Source organism: Gopherus evgoodei, chromosome 2, assembly GCF_007399415.2.
Source record: "Gopherus evgoodei ecotype Sinaloan lineage chromosome 2, rGopEvg1_v1.p, whole genome shotgun sequence".
In the NCBI taxonomy this organism is placed as follows: domain Eukaryota; kingdom Metazoa; phylum Chordata; order Testudines; family Testudinidae; genus Gopherus; species Gopherus evgoodei.
The window spans coordinates 130307891-130329731 of NC_044323.1; the positions used below are offsets into that span (position 1 = coordinate 130307891).

General features: G+C 42.8%; 1 protein-coding gene across 2 annotated transcripts in view; it reads right to left on the reverse strand.

Moving 5' to 3' along the window:
• The window catches only part of SEMA5A (semaphorin 5A), a 620036-nt gene that overhangs the window by 259843 nt on the left and 338352 nt on the right, over nt 1–21841 (reverse strand). For both annotated transcript variants that reach the window (XM_030551691.1, XM_030551692.1), the window contains exons 6-7: nt 21592–21690; nt 20465–20678 (exon numbers count right to left, since the gene is read on the reverse strand). In XM_030551691.1, the coding sequence (XP_030407551.1) occupies nt 20465–20678; nt 21592–21690 (313 nt within the window). The remainder of the gene's footprint in view (nt 1–20464; nt 20679–21591; nt 21691–21841) is intronic.

Here is a 21841-nt window from a genome sequence, read left to right on the forward strand (position 1 = left end):
GTTTTTCCTCAAAAATCCAATTTAAATTAAAAAAAATCAGATTTTTAAAAAATCATTGATTTTTATCCACCTTGACAGTGGAGCATGGTGGGGCGGGGTGAAGGATTGGTCCCCAGCTGGAGCAAGGCGAGGCCAGGGGCAAAAGCACAGTGGGGCGGGACCTAGGGTTGTTCCTGGAGCAAGGGAAGGGCTGGGGATAAACTGCAAGCACAGCAGGGCTGGGGAGAGGGTAAACAGGATCTCCCCCAGCCCCTGCCCACATAGAGTGGGTACCTACCTTCTCCCTGGTTCTAGCTCATTCTCTTCACTTCTCTCTGCACTGAACTGAGGGTGGAGTGCACTGAGCTGGGTGTGCAGGGTCTGGGAGGGAGTTAGGATGAGGGAGGGGGCTCAGGATTGGGGCAAGAGATTGGGGTGTGGAGAGCTTACCTGGGGCGGATCTCATTTGGTGCGAAGAGTGCAGGTGGGAATGTGGGGGTGGTGGTGCAGGATTCAGGGCATTGGGTGTGGAGGGACTGGGTATGTTGGGTGCAGGAGTCATGGCAGGAGGCTGGGGTGTGGGGGGTTTGCAGGAGTCAGGGCAGGGGGCTAGGGGTGTGGGCTGGGGTTGTGGGGGTGCTCCCAGCCCCCTGCCTTGATCGGCTCACATCAAGGGGCTGGAGGCAGTATGCCCCGATTCCACCTCCTTCCCCAAGGCCCCACCCCCTCTTCTTCTCCGTCTCCTCCCTGAGCGGCGAGCGTGCTGCGGCTCCACTCCTCCCTCTCCCTTGTGCCCACGAACAGCAGGGAGAGGAGGGGGAGGGGTGGGAACGCAGCACGCTGGGAGAAGAGGCAGGGGAGGGGGAGCTTTGCTGCGGGCGGAGTTGCCCTGCTGCAGCAGGAGCCCCAGCGCCAGCAGCACCAAGCTTCTGCCCCTGCAGGAGAGAGCAGGGGGTGGAGAAGAGCAGCCGGGCCAGGACCCCTTTGGACCGTGGGCCCGATGCCATTGTGGTGCCATGGTAAATCCAGTACTGAGGGTAAGAGCCCAGCTAGGGACACACACATCCTGCAGATGAATGTGTGGCTGTGCAGATAGTGTCCACAGGAGGGCTTTGGCTTCCTGGAGCAGGGAGTGCTGTTCTGGGAAGGAGGACTGCTGGGAAGAGATGAGATCCACCTAACCAAGAGCATCTTATCATAATGTGACCCAAAAACTCTTAATGTCAACTGACAAGGTGGCTACAGGAATGTCCTGATTCTGGTACATTCCCTCTGGTTCCCAAGATAATGTTATGTGAGGTCTTATATGAAAGCAAGGTCCCACTGGACAGCAATATCATAGTGAAATGTACATATGGATACTATGTAAGGAGTTATGAGTATATATATACTGAAAATGTTTTAAAGTCAATGCAGAATTGACAAACTTTCTGTCAAGATGTAAATTAAGCATTGCATGCAAATAGATATTCATTGTGTTAATTTACAAGGCTGTGAACTCAGTGGGGAAGCAGCATACAGGAAAATAAGCCAGAGGTGGTTATCTTGACTGAGTACAGACAATGAATTTTGGATATAAGCGAAAGGCAAAGAAGGTACCCCATATACTGCACTTAGGAAGTAAAGAGATAGTGCATTTATATTTAGGAAAACAAGATCTCAGGTGACTTTAGTTGAAGATGCTGTAAAAGGCTTTGGGTAAGAAACTTCATTAGACAGGAGGTTAACCAGATAGTTATGTTTAGTCTCTAGCAAGTGTGTGATGATTTTCTTTTATATTAATGTTTTGATTCCAATATCCTTACTCACTCACTTGAACCTTGCATCTTTGGTAATAAACTTATCTTTTTTTCCACTAGAAATATATTTAAATATTGTGATATTAAGTTGCTGATCCTGTGCCGCATACACTGTTCTGCTGGGGATAGCAGACCTGGTATTTGTGAGTGCACACTGCATGAGGGGCTGGACATTACAGAACAACACTTCAGAGGGCCTTGGGATCTACCTAGTGTTAACCTGCAAAGCAAAGTAAGGTCTGGCAGAACCCAGAAGAGAGTGTCTGTGTAGCTAAAAGGCTGGTGGCGTCAAAGAGCTGACACTCAGTTAAGCACAAGAAACTCTTCCTCATGCTGGAGGCAGGGGGGGGTAATAAGGTGACTCACAGTTCTAGGTATGCTGAGAACCATCTCTCTCTCTCTCAGCATGACAATGAAGGCTTTAAACTGGGTTCAAATGGTGCAGGTCACAAAAGCCAAAGCTTGGTGACCTTACGAGACAGCTAAATGTTGAGGAGGGTGAAGGGAATGGAAAATTAGAATAGAGTCACAGGAGCAACAAGAGGGATAATGGTGGGGGAATCTGCTCAATATCATAGAGGTCTAAGCATAAATGCAAGGAGTATAGGGAATAAACAGGAAGAATTGGTCCTGCTTAGTCTGTAAACTACATTATAACTTCATTGGCACTACAGAAATGTGGTGGGATAAATCTCATGACTGGAATATTGCATAAAGCTTATATATATATATATATATATATATAGCTTCTTCAGGAAGGAGGGAGGGGGAAGGAAGATGTTGTATAACAGCAGGAATATATATACTTGTTATGAGATCCAGACACATGTGAGAGTCAGAGCACTATAAAAAGGGGTGAGGGAGTGATTGACATCATGGTATGGGGTCTACTATAGACCACCAAAACAGGAAGAGGAAGTAGACGAGGCATTTCTAAGACAAATTATAGAAATATCCAAAACATAAGACCTGGTAGCACTGGGGGACTTCAACTTAGTTATCTGTTGGAAAAGTAAAATGGCAAAACACAAAATTTCCAATAAGTTCTTGGAATGTATTGGGGACAACTTTTTGTTTCAGAAAGTGGAGGAAGTAACTAGAGGGACAGACATTTTAGATTTCAGAGTAGAAGCCGTGTTAGTCTGTATCCGCAAAAAGACATGTTAGACTTGATTCTGACCAACAGGGAGGAATTGGTTACTAATCTGAAGACCAATGGCAATTTGGATAAAAGTGATCATGAAATTATAGATTTCATGATTCTAAGGAGAGGAAGGAGTGAAAGCAGCAGAAAAAAAGGACAGCAGACTTATAAAAAAGCAGACATTAACAAACTCACAGAACTGATAGGTAAAGTTCCATGGGAAGAAAAACTAAGGGAAAAAGGAGTTTAAGAGAGCTGGTGGTTTCTTAAGAAGATAGTATTAGAGGCATAACTGCAAACTAGCCTGATGTGAAGGAAAGATAGGAAGAATAGTAAGAGGCCAACATGGCCCTATCAGGAGATATTTAATAACCTGAAAATAAAAAAGGAATCCTATAAAAAGTTGAAACAGGGACATATTGCTAAGGAGGAAGATAAAAGAATTGCACAAATGTGTAAGGACAAAATCAGAAAGGCTAAGACACAAAATGAGTTACATCTAGCCAAGGACATAAAAGACAATAAGAAGTTCTTTAAAAACATTGGGAGCTAGCAAAAGACGAAGGAAAATGTAGATCCTCTACTTACCAGGGAAGGAGAGCTAAGAACTGATGACATCAGCAAGGCTGAGGTGTTTAATGCCTATTTTGCTTCAGTCTTCACTAAAACGATTGTGACCAGGTACTTAATGCAATATTAACAAGGGGAAAGAAACATAAGCCAAAATAGGGGAAGAAGAACAGTTAAAGAATACTTAGATAAATTACATGTATTAAAGTCAGCAGGGCCTGAAAAATAAGGAACTAGCTGAAGCAATCTTGGACTCATTAGCAATTATCTTCAATAACACATGGAGGATAGGCGAGGCCCCAGAGGATTGGAGAAGGTCAAACTTAGGACCTATATTTAAAAGAGGAAGAAGAGGACCCGAAAAATTATAGACCAGTCAGCCTAACTTTGATTTCTCTAAAGATACTGAAATAAATTATTAAGCAATACATTTGTAAGCACCTAATGGATAATAGGGTTATACATAATAGCCAAAATGGATTTGTAAGGAACAAATCATTCCAAACCAACCTAATTTCCTTCTTTGTCAGGGTTACAGGCCTAGTGGATGGGTGGGAAGAGTAGACATGATATATCTAGGTTTTAGTGAGGCTCTTGACGGAGTCCCACAAGACATTCTCATAAGCAAACTAAGGAAGTGTGATCAAGATGAATTTACAATAAGGCGAGTGCACAGCTGGTTGAAAGACTACTCAAACAATAGTTATCAATGGTTTGCTGTCAAACTGGGAGGACATATTAAGTACAGTTATGCAGGGATCAGTCCTGGCTCTGTACTAGTCAATATTTCCAATAATGACTTGGATAATGGAGTGGAAAGTGCTTATAAAATCTGTGGATGACACCAGGTTAGCAGTTTGGGACATGATTAGATTTACAATGACTGGCAAATTGGAGAATTGATCTGAAATCAACAAGATGAAACTTAATAAAGACAAGTAAAAAATACTATACTTAGGAGGATAAAATGAAATGCATGAATACATACAAAAAGCAGAATACTTGGCTAGGTGGTAGTACTGCTGAAAAGGATCCGGGGGACATAATGGATCACAAATTGAATATGAGTCAACAATGTGATGCAGTTGGTAAAAAGACTAATATCATTCTGGGTTGTAAAACATGAGAGGCAATTGTCTCCCTTTGCACTGCACTGGTGAGGCCTCAGCTGCAGTAGTATGTAGGGTGACCAGATGTCCCGATTTTATAGTGACAACTCCAATTTTTTGGGTCTTTTTCTTATATAAGCTCCTATTACCCCCCAACCCCTGTCCTGATTTTTCACATTTGCTGTCTGGTCACCCTAGAATATGTCTAATTCCAGGCACTACACTTTAGGAAGAATCTGAATACAGTGGAGAGAGTCCAAAGGACAGTAACAAAAATGATAAAAGGTTTAGAAAACCTGACCTATAAGGAAAGGTAAAAAAATAATAGGGCATGGTTAGTCTTGAGAAAAGAAGACTGAGGAGGAGGGAGGACCTGATAGTCTTCAAACATGTTAGGGGTTGTTCTAAAAAGGACAGAGATCAATTGTTCTCCATGCCCACTGAAGGTAGGACAAGAAGCAGTGGGCTTAATCTGCAGCAGGGAAGATTTAGATTAGATATTAGGAAAAACTTCATAACTACTAGGATAGTTAGCACTGGAATAGGCTTCCAAGGGAGGCTGTGGGATCCCCATCATTGGAGGTTAGACAAATACCTGTGAGAGATGGTGTACGCTCACTTGGTCCTGCATCAGCACAGAGGGCTGGACTAGATAACGTCTTGAGGTCCCATCCAGCCCTATATATTCTACAATTTTGATGATTAAAATCTAATCTCAAAGTTAACTTCTGAAGTTTAAACATTGCTAATCATCTGCTATGGTGAGCTAAGTGTACAGAGCTAAGTGCATTAATAGGCTGATTTTCTGTAGTGCTGAGCAACCCCAGCTCATATTTAAGCTAGTGGGTGATGAAAGTAAGGTGACCAGAGATCAAGTGTGAAAAATCGGGACAGGGGGTGGGAGATAATAGGAGACCATATAAAAAAAAGCATTAAATATTGGGACTGTCCCAAAAAAATCAGGACATCTGGTCACTCTAGATGAACCTGTACTGCACCTTTGAAAAAAATCAGACCACAAATAACTGCCAGAGAACTAGGACAAAATTGTAAAATATGGAGTGTCTAAAGCTATGCTCTGAAATCCATAGTTCGGTACCTTAATAAGTGACCTGACTTTCAAAAGTGCTTAGTACCTAGCAGCTCCCATTGAAGTCAATGGGAACTGCTGGATGCTCAGCATCTGTGTGCATATAAATAAATAAATTGGTCCACTTATTTAGATTCATGACAGCCCCCAGGTTGTTGATGCAATTACTCAGATGGAACCCTACTCCAGTGCGCCTAATAAGCACAAGAGAAAAGTGGTTTCTTTTCCAAGAATCTTACAGCACATAGGAGTAATGAAGTTCCCATTCTGCAGAGCTCTAGCAGCAGGGTTGGATGTATGCCCTATTGAACAGAATACACGTCGGGGAGCTAGGATACTTGGGTTTACTGACCTTCTGTATGACCTTGGGCAAATCATTTGACCTCTCTATGCCACTGTTTCCCTCTCGCTCTTTGTCCGCCTTGTATAGTTAGATTGAAAGGTCCTCAGGAAAAGCACTGTCTCTCACTATGAGTTTGTACAGTGCCTAGCACACTGGGGCTCTCACCTGAAGCCTCTAGGTGCTATTGTCATGCAAATACTAAAAATGAAATTAACACTGCATGTATTGTAAATTAATCCCAAAAGTAATAAAGTGTGGAGTAATGGACAGGATATATTCACAAAACTGTGATCTTTTGTCTTCATGTGGTGAATTTTGGTGCTCCTGAAAATAAACAAATAGAAAAACCCCATTGGGTGTATCAGGGATCACAAAGCCAAACTTCCCCAACCATGCACAAAGACCTTTGTCCAGAAGTACCCAGAGTTTAGAAAATGGTGAGCCTGATCCCAGTCAGACTCAGGTCATAGGAGGTTTGCCACTGACATAATGACATCAAGATTTGGAGCCATTAGCTCATCTCTGCTATTTGTGTTTTCCCAAAGGACAGCACTGAAAGTGCACTAGTGATGGACCATATAGGAAGTAGGATTACAAGTTTCTATTTTTAAAATATATTTTATTTCAACTTTTGAAAACAGAATATTGTAATATACTGAGTAGTGTGTTTACCCTAAACTGCATGGAATCAACAATGCTTAACTCTGTATAACAGAGAAGAAGGAGAAGTTAGCCTTGGAAATTTACAATATTGTAATATACTGAGTAGTGTGTTGACCCTAAACTGCACAGAATCAAAAATGCTTAACTCTGTATAATAAGCTCTGTACTGCTCAAGTGATTATACTTTTATCTCTTTTGTAGCTGAGATCTTATAAGTGATAAGGTGTGCACAAAGAAATAACTGAAGATTTTTTGATAGCCCTGCATGTTTTACAATACGGGTAGAATGCCATTTGCATCTTCTTTTACAGTTTTCTGCCAAATTCTAAAAGAAAAAATGCACATTGCCAGTAGTAAAAACTACAGTTTACTTACAGAAAAAAAGATGATATATCCACATTGAAATAATTAGTCTTTTTGCAAAACCAGCAACAACTGGCAGTTATGCAGGATGTTTTGTATATTTGTCCTCAGATCTCAGATTTGTAAACAAGAGTAAAAATTGCAATAACCCCAAGAACACTGTGTTCCAGAATTATATATACTATTTCTTGGTAAGAAAAGATTTGTTTAGGTAATATAGTCCTTTTTATTAAAAACTGAAGGATGAGCTTGAATTTTTATAACCATATGCATTAATCTTTATCAGAATGAATGAAAGGATTACTCTTTACTCTTAGCTCATATTTTCTCCTCACGTCCAAATTGCAATACAAGTTATTTCCAGAATGTAGAAAATACTGCCAAACAATAATTATAGCCGGTTGAGACCTGTACTATATATTGTACACCTCTCCCCAGTGCACCACTGGGGAATTTTACCAACAATAACTTAGAAACATTGAAGGTATTTATTCAAGTTAGAGAAGCTTCTCATGTTAGATATGCCAAAAAGGACCTCAAAAGAACTATTTAAAAAGAGTCTTGCACAAGTCTCCCAAACCAAATACGTGTATATGTTTAATGTAGCAAATGTGCACAGTGATATGGAAATGCCACAATATTTTGGCTGCCAACAGAACAGAACAAGCCAAACACTCCTGTATTTTTCACAGCTGGAAGTTTCTCCAATGTGCTTTATGGGTTTGTCCCTTTTTGGAGCTGCACAGTATATCAGATCACTTATTAATGTCATTTGTCTGTCTACTGACAATGTAGCTAGACACTTGGAATAGATTTGTTTACTTATTTAAAACATTGAAACGGCACCTATCATGTCTCAGTGTCATAAAAACAAGTACAATGGATTTCAAACTAGTCAAAGATAACCAAGCAACCCAAATACATAATCACAAAAGGCAAAGGAATCTGGCATAGGAGAAACCAATTGTTGGCAAGATGAACCAGTTAACCAAAAGAAGGGCTCAGTTCCCAATGTTACACAAAAGGATAGCATGGAAAGGGAGAGTTAGCAAGTATTTAAAACATGACTTGTCTTTGACCTTTTTGCCCCTCTCTTTGCCAAATGTACAGGCAGATGTTGCAGCATGAACGAAAGTCTGACAATGAGATATATGTGCAGAACTTATCTGGGAGGAAAACTGACAGAGAAATGTCCCCACTGACTGTAGATGCTGGGCAGGAGAGGAATTCCATAGGTACTGTGACAAAGTTCCTCCTCTACCTTGGTGGGTCCTGCACTTATTGGTGGATTTGCTCATCTCACAGATTCACCCTGTGGGTCAGGAAACAGCCCAGAAACCTTCCCTTTGGTAGAAGCCACAGTCCAGGTTAATTCCTCCTGTGTTTGATCAGGAGTTGGGAGGTTTGGGGGGAACCCGGACCTGCCCTCTACTCCGAGTTCCAGCTCAGGGCCCTGTGGACTGCAGCCATCTAGAGTGCCTCCTGGTACAGTTGTGCAACAGCTAGAACTCCCTGGACTACTTCCCCATGGCCTCCTCCCAACACCTTCTTTGTCCTCACCACCGGACCTTCCTCCTAATGTCTAATAACGCTTGTACTCCTCAGTCCTCTAGCAGTATACCTACTCACTCTCAGCTTCTTGGACATCTCTTGCTCCCAGTTCCTCACACGCACTTCTTCTCCTCTGGCTCCCTCGCTTCCTTTGGCCTGACTGGAGTGAGCCCTTTTATAGCATCAGAGGGGCCTTATTTAGAGTCAGGTGCTTAACAGCCTCACCTGACTCTTAACAGGTTAACTGGAGTCAGGTGTTCTCATTAGCCTGGAGCAGCCCCTGCTCTGGTCACTCAGGGAACAGAAAACTGCTTATCCAGTGGCCAGTATATCTCCCTTCAACTACTCTGCTATTCCCAGCTGGCCTGGGTCTATCACAGTACGTAGGGCCTAGATAATGGAGTTTATATATTAATATGAAAATTCTGCCTGAAATCCTTTGTCATATTGGAACCCAGTGCAGTCTGTGGAGGGTAACTATAATCAGCTCCTTTGCATAAGTTCTACATCTATTGCACCTTGTGGGATGGTCTACAGTACCGCGGTAAATCGATCTAACTTATGCAACTTCAGTTACGTGAATAATGTAACTGTAGTCGACATAGTTAGATCCACTTACCATGGTGGCTTCACTGCACTGTGTCTACAAGACAGCATCTCCCATCGACTTCTCTTATGGTTCTTAGGGAGCTGGAGTACACATATTGATGGGAGAGTGCTCTCCCAATGACTTAGCATATCTTCACCAGATCCACTAAATCAACACTTGCTGTATCAATTGCAGCAGTGCTGATCTACCAGTAAGTGTAGACATTCCCTGTGGATCAGTTTCAAGGCAAGCCTTGAATGTGATGAGGCTTTGTGTTATATTTAACAAGCACACCAGATGCAGATTAGCAACATACTCTTTATTACATTGCTTTTTTCTAAAGGAAAGACTGGTAGTATTGTCTTCACTTTGAGCTAGGAGTGTAATTCCCACTGCTGCTGAGACAATGATTGAAGAGATACTATGAACAACTGACCTGGGTCTGGAAACCACAAGGTTTACAAGTTATTATATTATACTATTTGCTGAATTTCTTAAAGTGTTTTCACAAAGCAGTAAAGAAATATAAAGGACACTTATTAGTCATTATGTGTTTTTGTAAAGTTCTCTACCAGTCTACAAGCTCCCTTAAAGGCATGAGTACCAAGGTTATTACCAACATTATGTTTTGAAGAGGAAGCCTACCAAATGAAGAACTGAATGACTGGATATTTTAAAAAACATTTTGTGGGTGTTTATATTTGTCATAAACATACAGCTATAGGTAGCATAAAATTCTTATTTACCCTGTAAAGGGCTAATTCCTCTTTTACCTGTAAAGGATTAAGAAGCTCAGATAACCTGAGTGACACCTGACCAAAAGGACTGATAAAGGGAGAAGATACTTTCAAATCTCTGGGGGGAAGGTTTTGGTCTGTGTCTCTCAGAGCCAGCCAAGAAACCAGGCAGGGAAATTCCATCTTCTTAAGTATATCTGAACTAAGCATCTAGTCTTGCAGAAATAGTAAGTAATAGCAGAAAAGAAATGCGTTAATTACCTTTTGTTTTAGCTTGTGAATTTTCCCTGTGCTAAGAGGGAGGTTTATCCCTGTTTTTGTAACTTTAAGGTTTTGGCTAGAGACGAAATCCTCTGTGTTCTTGAGTCTTTTGTTATTCTGTAAAGTACTTATCATCCTGATTTTACAGAGGCAATTCTTTTACCCTTTCTTTAATTAAAATTCTTCTTTTAAGAACCCGATTGATTTTCCATTGTTCTTAAGATCCAAGGGTTTGGGTCTGTATTCACCTGTACCAATTGGTGAGGATATTATTCTCAAGCTTCCCCAGGAAAGGGGTGTAGGGGCTTGGGGGGATATTTGGGAAAGGTAGGGCTCCAAGTGACCCTCCTTAAATGTTTGTTTAAATCACTTGGTGGTGGCAGCGATATTAAGGCAAGGAAGGAATTTGTGCCGTGGGGAATTTTTTAACCTAAGCTGGTAAAAGTAAAGTTAGGGGGTCTTTCATGAGGGTCCCCACAATTCAGAGAGGGAAGGAACCCTGACAATTTTAAATTAAACAAAGTGTCTATAACTTAGGTTAGATGTGTGATAAAGAAAATATCCATGTTTCTATTTTATTTCATAACAGTATCAAAAAAAAGTTATTGTGCCACACATTCATCTGCTGATGTCACCTAGTCTCAACACAGCCATGTCATTAAACCAAGTGTAGCTTTAAATTAAATCAAAAGATTTCTTTTCCTTCCACTCACTCAGAAGGACTGTGAATAATGATGTTATGTGACACATGATAGAAAATTTCATAGAATCATAGAATCTCATGGTTGGAAGGGACCTCAGGAGGTCATCTAGTCCAACCCTCTGCTCAAAGCACGACCAATCCCCAACTAAATCATCCCAACCAGGGCTTTGTCAAGCTTGACCATGGTGGGTTTTGTACCTTGTCAACTCTTTCGATTCAAAGGCTTGGCTGCACCCCAAGTCCACCAGTGCTAAGGTTGGTGTTCCCTTCGCCGGCCTGTCCTTCTGGGCTCATCGGTCTGCCGTCAAGACCTGTCCATAATTACAGTCCATGTAGGGGCACTCTCTTCTGAAGTGCCCCCTTTGTCCGCACTGGTAGCATCAGTCCCGGTTCCCCTCCGTGGGTAGGGTGCCTTGCGGTAGGCTTAATTTCCCAGACAGGTCCTCTTGGTCCCGGGAGGTGAGCCCCCAAGGGGCCCCAGGCCTTGGGGTTTGTTGGCGAACCCGACTGTCAGGAGGGCAAACGGGGACCTCCCCCACCAGTCTTATGCACCATCCCTTCTGGGGGACAGTCTCCCCCTCCTGAAGTCCTTGTCTTAAGACCCACTCGCTCTTCCAGCTCCGCCGCCATGTAGTCTTCAGTGAGGGACGTAGCCTCTGCGAGGATCTTCGGCTGGTGTCGCTGCACCCACTCCTTCCCCTGGTAGGCAGGATCCGGAGGAACTGCTCCAATGCCACAGCTTTGGCCACCTGGCAACTAGTATGGTGATCCGGCTCTAGCCACCTCCAACAGAGGTCGTGGATCTTCTGGGCTACTGCCCAGGGCCTGGCTCCTGGTGGATATTTCTCTCGACACAGCCTTAACCTTCTAATATTGCAGTGCCTCCTGTGGGTCAAGATTGCGATAAGCGGCCTGCGCGGGGCCCATTAAATATGGGGCGAGAATAGTGGTCCAATGTTTGAGAGCCCACTGAGCAGCCGTAGCTACACACTCAAAAGTTACTAAGAAGGCCTTGGGGTCATCCCCAGGCCCCATCTTCATCAGCCGCACCAGTAGTCCTCCTGGCCCTCCCCTGGCCCTCCTCCAGCTTGGTTGGGGGGAGGACTGGCTGCCGTCTTCAACAAGGTCACCACCTATTGAAAGAGTCAATCTTGACTTACTTGCTGCTGGGTGGCTAACTCCCGAAACAGCTGTTGCTGGGATTCCTGTTGCTTTGCCGCCTGCTGTTGCTGCTGTGCAGCCAGTTGCTGTAACAGCTGCATCTGCTGTTGTTACTGTTGTACACCTTTTGCTGCTTGTCTTCCAATAGCCATTTTAGGAGCTTGTCAATCTCCATCTTGTACATGTGGGTCCTTCTAGCAGGCATTGGTCATTGCCCACATTCTCCACCACTTGTGGCAGGCTTTGTACCTCACCAACCCCTTCGATTCAAGGGGGGGCGAGGTTATCCCCGCCTCCCTGCGTCTACGTAGATTCTACTACCTCCCCGGTACTCTGGGCTGTATAGCCCAATGGCCAGAGTCCCTCTAAATCTCTTCCCCTGGTGGGATAGCGCAGCCGAGAAGCCAGAGTCCCTATAGTGTGCTCCTAAAGCAGCGTGGACCAATGGCCAGAATCTCTCTAAACTCTGTTCCCCTGGTGGGATAGCATGGCCTAGCAAACAGGGTCCCTATAGTGCTCTCCTAAAGCAGCGTGGCCCAATGGCCGGAGTCTCTCTAAACTATCTTCTCCTCATAGGATAGTGCGGCCCAGCGGCTGGAGTTCATCTATCTTCTTGAGGTAAAAGAGGGGTTGGTGAACTATGTTGTCACCAAAAAGGGGGTGGAGGATTGAAGATGCTCGATAGGGGAGCCCGGGCAGACCTACCTTTATCGGGCTCCAACCCAGGGCCCTGACAGTGATCTGCTACGGGTCAGCGGGGAATCCTACCACAACGTGCTGCCCTCAGAGTGCTGGGATATACTACTCCCTTCCCTTCTCTGGGTCACTTCCTACCAGTTCTCCAAACATAGCAGTCCCTGTGGCATCAGGGTCTCCAGGTTCTTCAGCACCCCGTGCTTCCTGAGGTTCCAACAGCTGCCGGCCTCCAGTCTCGGTCCCTGGCTCCTCATCTCTCTCCAGTAAGAGTCGCAACTGCTCCTGGGCTGGAGCCTCTGCTGGGCATCCTCCTTCCTCAGCCACCAGCCCTGACTGAGCAGCTCTGCAGGCTTTTATACTTGACTCCCTGTTGGAGCATGCCCAGAGAGCCTCAGAGGCGTAGCTTCTTCTACCAGCAGGGAAGGGTTAACCCTCTCAGTCCCAATGCGGGGCCAGTCCACCCAGTCACACTGACCTTAAAATCCTCTAAGGAAGGAGATTCCACCACCTCCCTAGGTAACCCATTCCAGTGCTTCACCACCCTCCTAGTGAAATAGTGTTTCCTAATATCCAACCTAAACCTTCCCCACTGCAACTTGAGACCATTACTCCTTGTTCTGTCATCAGGTACCACTGAGAACAGTCTGGATCCAACCTCTTTAGAACCCCCTTTCACGTAGTTGAAAGCAGCTATCAAATCTCCCTTCATTCTTCTCTTTTGCAGACTAAACAATCCCAGTTCCCTCAGCCTCTCCTCATAAGTCATGTGCTCCAGCCCCCTCATCATTTCTGTTGCCCTCCGCTGGACTCTCTCCAATTTTTCCACATCCTTCTTGTAATGCTGGAAACAGTACTCCAGATGAGGCCTCACCAATGTCAAATAGAGGGGAACGATCATATCCCTCGATCTGCTGGCAATGCCCCTACTTATACAGCCCCCGATGTCATTAGCCTTCTTGGCAACAAGGGCACGCTGTTGACTCATCGCCAGCTTCTCGTCCACTGTAACCCCTAGGTCCTTTTCTGCAGAACTTCTGCCTAGCCACTTGGTCCCCAGTCTGTAGCAGTGTATGGGATTCTTCCGTCCTAAGTGCAGGACTCTGCACTTGTCCTTGTTGATCCTCATCACATTTCTTTTGGCACAATCCTCTAATTTGTCTAGGTCCCTCTGTATCCTATCCCTATCCTCCAGCGTATCTACCACTCTTCCCAATTTAGCATCATCTGCAAACTTGCTGAGGGTGCAATCCATACCATCCTCCAGATCATTAATGAAGACATTGAACAAAACCGGCCCCAGGACCGACTCTTGGGGCACTCTGCTTGATATCAGCTGCCAACTAGACATGGAGCCATTGATCATTACCCATTGATCTAGCCAGCTTCCTATCCACCCTATAGTCCATTCATCCAGCCCACATTTCTTTAACTTTCTGGCAAGAATGCTGTGGGACACTGTATCAAAAGCTTTGTTAAAGTCAAGGAATAACACGTACATTGCTTTCCCCTCATCCACAGAGCCAGTTATCTCCTCATAGAAGGCAATTAAGTTAGTCAGGCATGACTTGCCCTTGGTGAATCCATGCTGACTGTTCCTGATCACTTTCCTCTCCTTTAAGTGCTTCAGAATTGATTCCTTCAGGACCTGCTCCATGATTTTTCCAGGGACTGAGGTCAGGTTGACTGGCCTGTAGTTCTCTGGATTCTCCTTCTTCCCTTTTTTAAAGATGGGCACTACATTAGCCTTTTTCCAGTCATCTGAGACCACTCCCATGAGTTTTCAAAGATAATTGGCAATGGCTCTGCAATCACATCTGCCAACTCCTTTAGCACCCTTGGATGCAGTGTATCTGGCCCCATGGACTTGTGCTCATCCAGCTTTTCTAAATAGTCCTGAACCATTTCTTTCTCCACAGAGGGCTGGTCACCTCCTCCCCATGCTCTGCTGTCCAGTGCAGCAGTCTAGGAGCTGACCTTGTTCGTGAAGACAGAGGCAAAAAAAGCATTAAGTACATTAGCTTTTTCCACATCCTCGGTCACTAGGTTGCCTCCCTCATTCAGTAAGGGGCCCACACTTTCCTTGACCTTCTTCTTGTTGCTAACATACTTGAAGAAACCCTTCTTATTACTTCCTCATTTCACTCCTCCATGCCTGAGCAATATGTTTATACTCCTCCCTGGTTATTTGTCCAATCTTCCACTTCTTGTAAGCTTCTTTTTTGCATTTAAGATCAGCAAGGATGTCACTGTAAAGCTAAGCTGGTCGCCTGCCATATTTACTATTCTTTCAACACATTAGGATAGTTTGTTCCTGCAACCTCAATAAAGATTCTTTAAAATACAGTCAGCTCTCCTGAACTCCTTTCCCCTTCATGTTATTCTCCCAGGGGATCCTGCCCATCAGTTCCCTGAGGGAGTCAAAGTCTGCTTTTCTGAAGTCCAGGGTCCGTATTATGCTGCTTTCCTTTCTTCCTTGTGTCAGGATCCTGAACTCGACCATCTCATGGTCACTGCCTCCCAGGTTCCCATCCACTTTTGCTTCCGCTACTAATTCTTCCCTGTTTGTGACCAGCAGGTCAAGAAGAGCCCTGCCCCTAGTTGGTTCCTCCAGCACTTGCACCAGGAAATTGTCTCCTACACTTTTGCATACCTGGGTGTTCCCTCTAGCTGGGTTATTTTGAAACGCATTAAATCTCCTGTGCAAGGAGACTGGTAACAAATATACACATCTGTAGCAATACTCTAATGAATGGGAATACAGATATGGAGATGGACATTCTCCTTATACTTTTTCCCTTTCTTGGTATTTGGAATTCCAATAGATGTAACTTCATCATAGAATATAAGATCCAGTCTGCCACATCCTCAACATAGGAAAAGCTATATTTTGCCTTCCCACTCTACTTTCAGCAGCCCCATTGAGAGTGGGCCCTTTGAAATTGAAAATTAGGATAAGGATTTATTCCATGGTGTAACTACAGATCTTCCAATGTCAAGAACCTCCACAGTAAGTAAGAGGGAGTGGTAAAGGTATGCTGCTCAAATATGTGACATGCCAATGCAGGTAGCTCTCTTCAGCCTGACTGGAGGCTTTCCAAACTCCTGAATTTGTTCAGAAAGAAGCCCACTAACCACCAAAAAGGAATGAGGTCCACCCCTTTACAGTTATCTTGCAATAAACAAACAGCACAGCCAACTGAATTTTAGGATATTGGCAAGATCTCACAGCAAACAGCCATCATGATCTGCTGAGCAGTAAATCCACCATGTTAGATAAAAGAATGTTTTCCGTGACTGAACTGTCAGGCACCAAAGAAATCTTCTTCTACTGCAATGCTGCTAGTTCACACACATGTGAACATGCATGCACACACCATAAAAGTGCAGTAACTATATACAAGTGTTGCATTTATTTGATAGGAAGCCTCCATTCCAATTAGTCAAACTGCCATAGTTTTCTTGCCGTCTATACATTACACTCTCTCATTATAGGAACTGAAAGTCTCCACTGTGTTCCAGTACTGCAAAGCTAGTGTGATTTACTGGCCGAGTTACGTGTGGGCAGGCAGAGAGACATAACAACAGATTAATTTTCCAGTACCTTGCAACTTGATGCTCCCTAAGGTGCTCCCACCTCCCTCTCTGCTTCAGCTAGGTAAAACTTTGCTTCCAACTTTTTATTAGATTTGCTTTCAACAAACTCTAATTACAATTCTTACATTTTTTCTTAAAGCTAAAATCTATGTTCTGATGATAAGACTTAAATCCAAACAGATAAAAGCTTTGATGTTGAAGTGAGGGCCTCAATAGAGAGTTAATAGGTACAGTTGAAGCTAGTTAGTACAGAAAATGTTACCAAAGTCAATCTGATTAACTGGTATAATTTTAGGGAACAGATTTTATTTTGTCCTTTGGATACAATATAGAATGTATACGGTTAACATAAAAACCAGGTAATAAGGATATTTTTTTTGCCACAGGGGAGTCCTAGTTAAGTGACTAGTTTTAACACCTTAGGTATGCAGATAAATATTGAGTAAATAAGAGTATTTCACACACAGAGGGCCTGTCTCTCCTCTCATGCCAATTTTGCACTGCTATAGTTATGAATGTGAATGCAGTTGTCTTTATTTCTACTGCTGTAAAATGAGATCAGAATCAGACCATGCATATCTTTCATACTTTATATTCTGAAACCTGCTGACATTCAGAGTCTATTGCAAAGCTCATTAATTTTCCCAGGCTCTCTCTAAAGGCTTGTCTTCATTGAGCTATATGTGCTAACACACATGGTAATACACAATGTTCAACACAACTTAGCACTCATTTTATACAAGCACTGTCATATTTAAAATCATGTCAGCTGGTCATGGTTAACCTTAGGTTCCTGAAACTGTAAAACTTATGCATGTGCTTAACTTTACACTTGAGAATAGTCCCATGGGAAAACACACATTCCAAGAATTAAACAAGTGCACCTGATTGCAGTATTGTGGTCAGTGTTGTGTTACTTGACACAGTTATAACAAGATGCATCTTCCTAGCATAGACAAGCCCCAAGGAGGGTTTCATAGATATGTGCAAATATACTACATTACAGGGGATATTTTTAGAAACACCTGCAACTTTTGTTTAAAATAAATAAATAGATTGTGTTGTGCCTCAGTGAAAGCTACCATTTAACTGCTTCTCCCAGCAGGAAGTTCTTATCAGCTGATTATCATTTGTGACAAAGAAAAACTTCCTAGGAAAGTGAATTTATTAGCTGTAGTATTTGGCCATATTGTAATCTAGTCTTCCTCCTTAAGCTATGGACAGCTTCATATAAGGGTCTGGCTACACTTGCAGCTGTACAGCGCTCGTAGTTAAAGCTGTCTTCATACAGCTGAGTAGGGAAAGTGCTGCAGTCTGTCCCCACTGACAGCTGACAGTGCACTGTCATGGCCACATTTGCAGCATATGCAGTGGCATTGGGAGCGGTGCATTATGGGCAGCTATCCCAGCATTCAAGTGGCTGCAATGTGTTTTTCAAAAGGGGGGGTGGGGTAGCGTGTGACAGGGAGTGTGAGGGAGAGAGACAGAGTGGATTTTTGGAGCCGACACTCTGTCAGCAGCTGCCTTGCGAGTTCCGATCCCCTCCCTTCCCCCTCTCTCACTCACTGAAAGCAAACAGTGGCTGTTTTTTAGCCTCACAGACCAGATAAGCAGCTGCCCGCCGCGCTGCTTCTCTCCTCAAGCCCCGTCCTGCCCCCGCTTCAAGCAAACACTAGCTGTGGGTATTCCAAAGGGAGCCCTCCTGCCTCTGCTTGTTCACAGCAAACAGTAGCTCTGTTTGTTTTTTTGATAACCAGCTCCGGAGTTCACAACAAAACAAAGAGAGGCATTACAACAAAACAAAGAGAGTTATCTTCACTTAAAAGGATTATGGGAAGCTTCCAGAGGTCAGTCATAGCGTACTAAGATTATTACACTGGCACCACAGCACTGCAGCAGCAGCGCTATAGTCTTTATTCCTCTCTTGGAGGTGGAGTACAAGCAGCGCTGTAGCCACGGAGATACAGTGCTGTATGTGCCTTGCCAGTGTGGATGGGGAGTGAGTTACAGCGCTGTAAAGCCACCAACAACGCTGTAACTCTCAAGTGTAGCCAAGCCTTAGTTAGTCTGCAGCTTAATGGGATTTTCCATCAATCCTGTTACGCTAACTCAGTTAAGCAAACATAACTGAAAAAATACACCCTTTTTGCCTGTCAAGACAAAGCTCTACCAAGAGAGTCAGAAGAATTCAATTTATTTCAATTGTTTACTTTTTGCTTCTGCTTTTCCAATTATTTAACAGAAGAACATCAAGACAGGCTACTACAGTTGGGAGACTCAGCTTTCCTATGTAAGCACACCTGAGAAACCCTACACAGTTTATCTCTGTGTCTCCCAGTACAGACAAGCATATATTGTTTATGATCAAGTTTCTACATTTCTGCAAACTGCTGCTATATTTATGTTTCATCTCACAATAATTTAAATATTAAACACATACACAGAAATATAGTGCTGTCAGAAAGTGCCTAGACTTAACAGTCCTGCTCTCCATCTATTTTCATGTATTTGTAACTGCTGTAAACATTCACTCTGCAGTCAAATTTGGCATTCAGATTATGGGACTGCTCACACTCCTACTGAAGTCAATGGGAAGTTTGCCAGGTCTATGCATGAGAAATGTTTAATGGTTCAAATAAGGTCTGCTTGGCTGTTTCACATCTGAATAAGCACAGAAAAATAGTTCTTAGGCATTTTCACCCTTCCCTGATTCTATCTGTGTAATACTTGCTACAAGAGTAAAATTGTATGAGTCTTTGGTCAGTTCATTATAGATGTTTATATGATAATTTAACAGATACATTTTTAAGAATCACACAGAGCAATGGAAAAACATTTAAGCATTTAATAACCAAAACAAATATTTATTGAAATATATTTTTTCAGGCAAATATGCTCAATGGCAGACCAAAGCTTCAGTTATTTTCAGAACTAATCTTTGTAAAAAGCATCAATATAGAGATTTTAAAAGTGGCTAACAGAGGCTCAGCAGCAGTAACAATACTTTTCATAAATATTTTCATCAAGTAAGTTTCATATAAATTTATTACAGAAAACATGCATACTTTGCTACTGCCTCATTTACCTGGTATACTGAGAGTATCATACATCCAGTGCTCATACATCATGACCATACATCAAGATTTCCAGACCAAAGTGGTTTGGATAAGCACCCAGAACTCATACATCATGACTTAAAGCATGCAAAGTATGAAAAGTGAATCAAAAGTGAATAGTTAAACAAAGCATTCTCCCATTTATATCATTTGTTCAGTTTTACAAGGATCAGTTAATTAAAAGAACTCTTTCAAGTAAGCATTATTTCTACTCTGATGCACAATGTCCCTTTGGGGCTGAAATGTCAAAATACAGCATTTATATTTTCTCTTATACATCTCGCACATAAAGGCCTTGAAGCTAATGAAACTCACATGCTTAAAGTTAATCATGTGCCTAAGTAGGCAGGCCATTTGTCTGGTTTTATGCTGCACAGTTCCGCTTTTCTAAGGTTTGTCTCCTATGAAGTACTGAGACAAAATCGGACATGATTTTGTCCAGCTCCAGAAGAGGAGGTGCCATTTTGAAAAGCGCATTGCCCTGCCCCTGCCAGTGCATTCATCGAAAGGGCAGCTCCCATTTGGAGTGACCTCACACTGGTGGGGATGGAATCACACAGGTGAGGGCAGGCCATGCCATTCCCAGAAGTACTGGAATGTCTGATATTCTGGGGATGTGTGAGTGGCCATTCTCTGCCTAAGTGTTTTGCTAGAACGAAAGAATAATCATTTGTGTTTGTTTGTGCATGTATTTTCTATTGATTGCATATGCAGGTAAGTAACAATATTGTACACACTGTTGTATGTGCATAAATGGGAGGCAGGTTGACTTTTAAAATTATGACCCACAAAGTCCTGCATCAAGGTACAATTAGCTGCATTATGTGTGGACTTTGCTTTGTGTCACATTCCAAAGGCTGGAAAGCTTTGAAACAATTTTTAAAGTAAAAAGCATTTCAAAACCATGCATACTCAAGGGATAGGCTTTGAAGAATGTAGCTAAGGGGAAAATGGGGTATAACAAAATCAAAAGTACTGAGGTGTGTCAATACTTACCATTGAGCCACTTAGAGTTGTACTGTGCAGTGCGGAGAGGAGGAAGAGCCCCCAGACTGCGGTAAATGGCAGGATCCCTTCCTGGGAAATCCATGGCCGTAGCAGCATATAACTCCCCACTGGAAGTAAGAAGAGCTGTGGAATTGTGTTGAGGACTGTACGGACACCGAGCCATGCCACTGATCTGATCATGTATCTCTGTCAGGTTGCTTAACTGGAAAAGACAACAAAAATCACATAAGCATGACAAAATGAGTCAAACCACACCATCAGTGAAGAAAAATACCATATGTTTGTTTGTTCCCAAAACCAGAAGATGAATTTGGAAAAGTTCAGTACACATTACAGTCATGTTTGTGAACGTGCTCTGGAATACAAAAAAATGACATTTGCTCAGTATTTTCTTGCTGAAAAAAAATTACTAAGTCCTTTTGATCTTCTGCAAACACGGCAGTTACGACGCCTTTTAAAAATTAATTTTATTTTTAAAGACATGATGCATGTATTTGAAATTGTTCTGACAAGTTTTAAAAGTATATGAAAAAAGCTAATAAAATGTATTTAGATTTTAGGCCAAGGCCCTCAAGTCTAGTTTTTTAATTGGCCAATCTTTGTTTGATTTGCACTTACAGCTGTCTCATTCCTTGTAATTTTGAATGTCTGCGCATTTATTGCTTATATTGAAAGTTTTTAGATTGACAACCCTATAGAGTGAAATACTCTGATTATTCACAGCACAGGCAGCAGCAGTGCAAACTTCCCTACACCAACATGCCTCATCCCTAGCTTGAAAGGTTTCTCTATAAGAAATCTCTGTAAGAGGCTGGTTTAGCCTTGAAAGCTGATTCAATCTCTTTCTCCCAACAAGAGGAGTAAATAAAGTCAAATAAGGTGGTTATTTTTGTGATGTGGAAGCTTGTTCATCGTGGAAATCTCAACATCTCAGATAGGCAATTGATCAGATAGATGATTATTTTCATTTACTATCTAGGGCTGTATTTGAGCTAATAGTCTAGAAGTGAAATATCTCATTACCAATCTGCACAGCCCCATAGTTGCTGTTTTGTTTCACAGTGCCAATTGTCATCATTTCTGTGAACATGTGGGATCAATTTGTTTATTCATACCGTCCGATTGGTGCAAATAGGAGTGAAAGCATTGGTTCCACAGGTGAAGAGCCGGTCACTGCCAACGAGAAGCACACGGATATAGTTCTGGCATTCTTCCTGCGATGCAGAAAAGAAATAATGTATTCAGCAATGCTGCAAAGGAGAGGGAGCCCATTTAAAACTTGAATTATTCATCAGGGCTATGTGACCGTACGTGAAAACTCTGATAAGCAATGCTTGAACTTACCTGATGAGTGAGAAATCAATA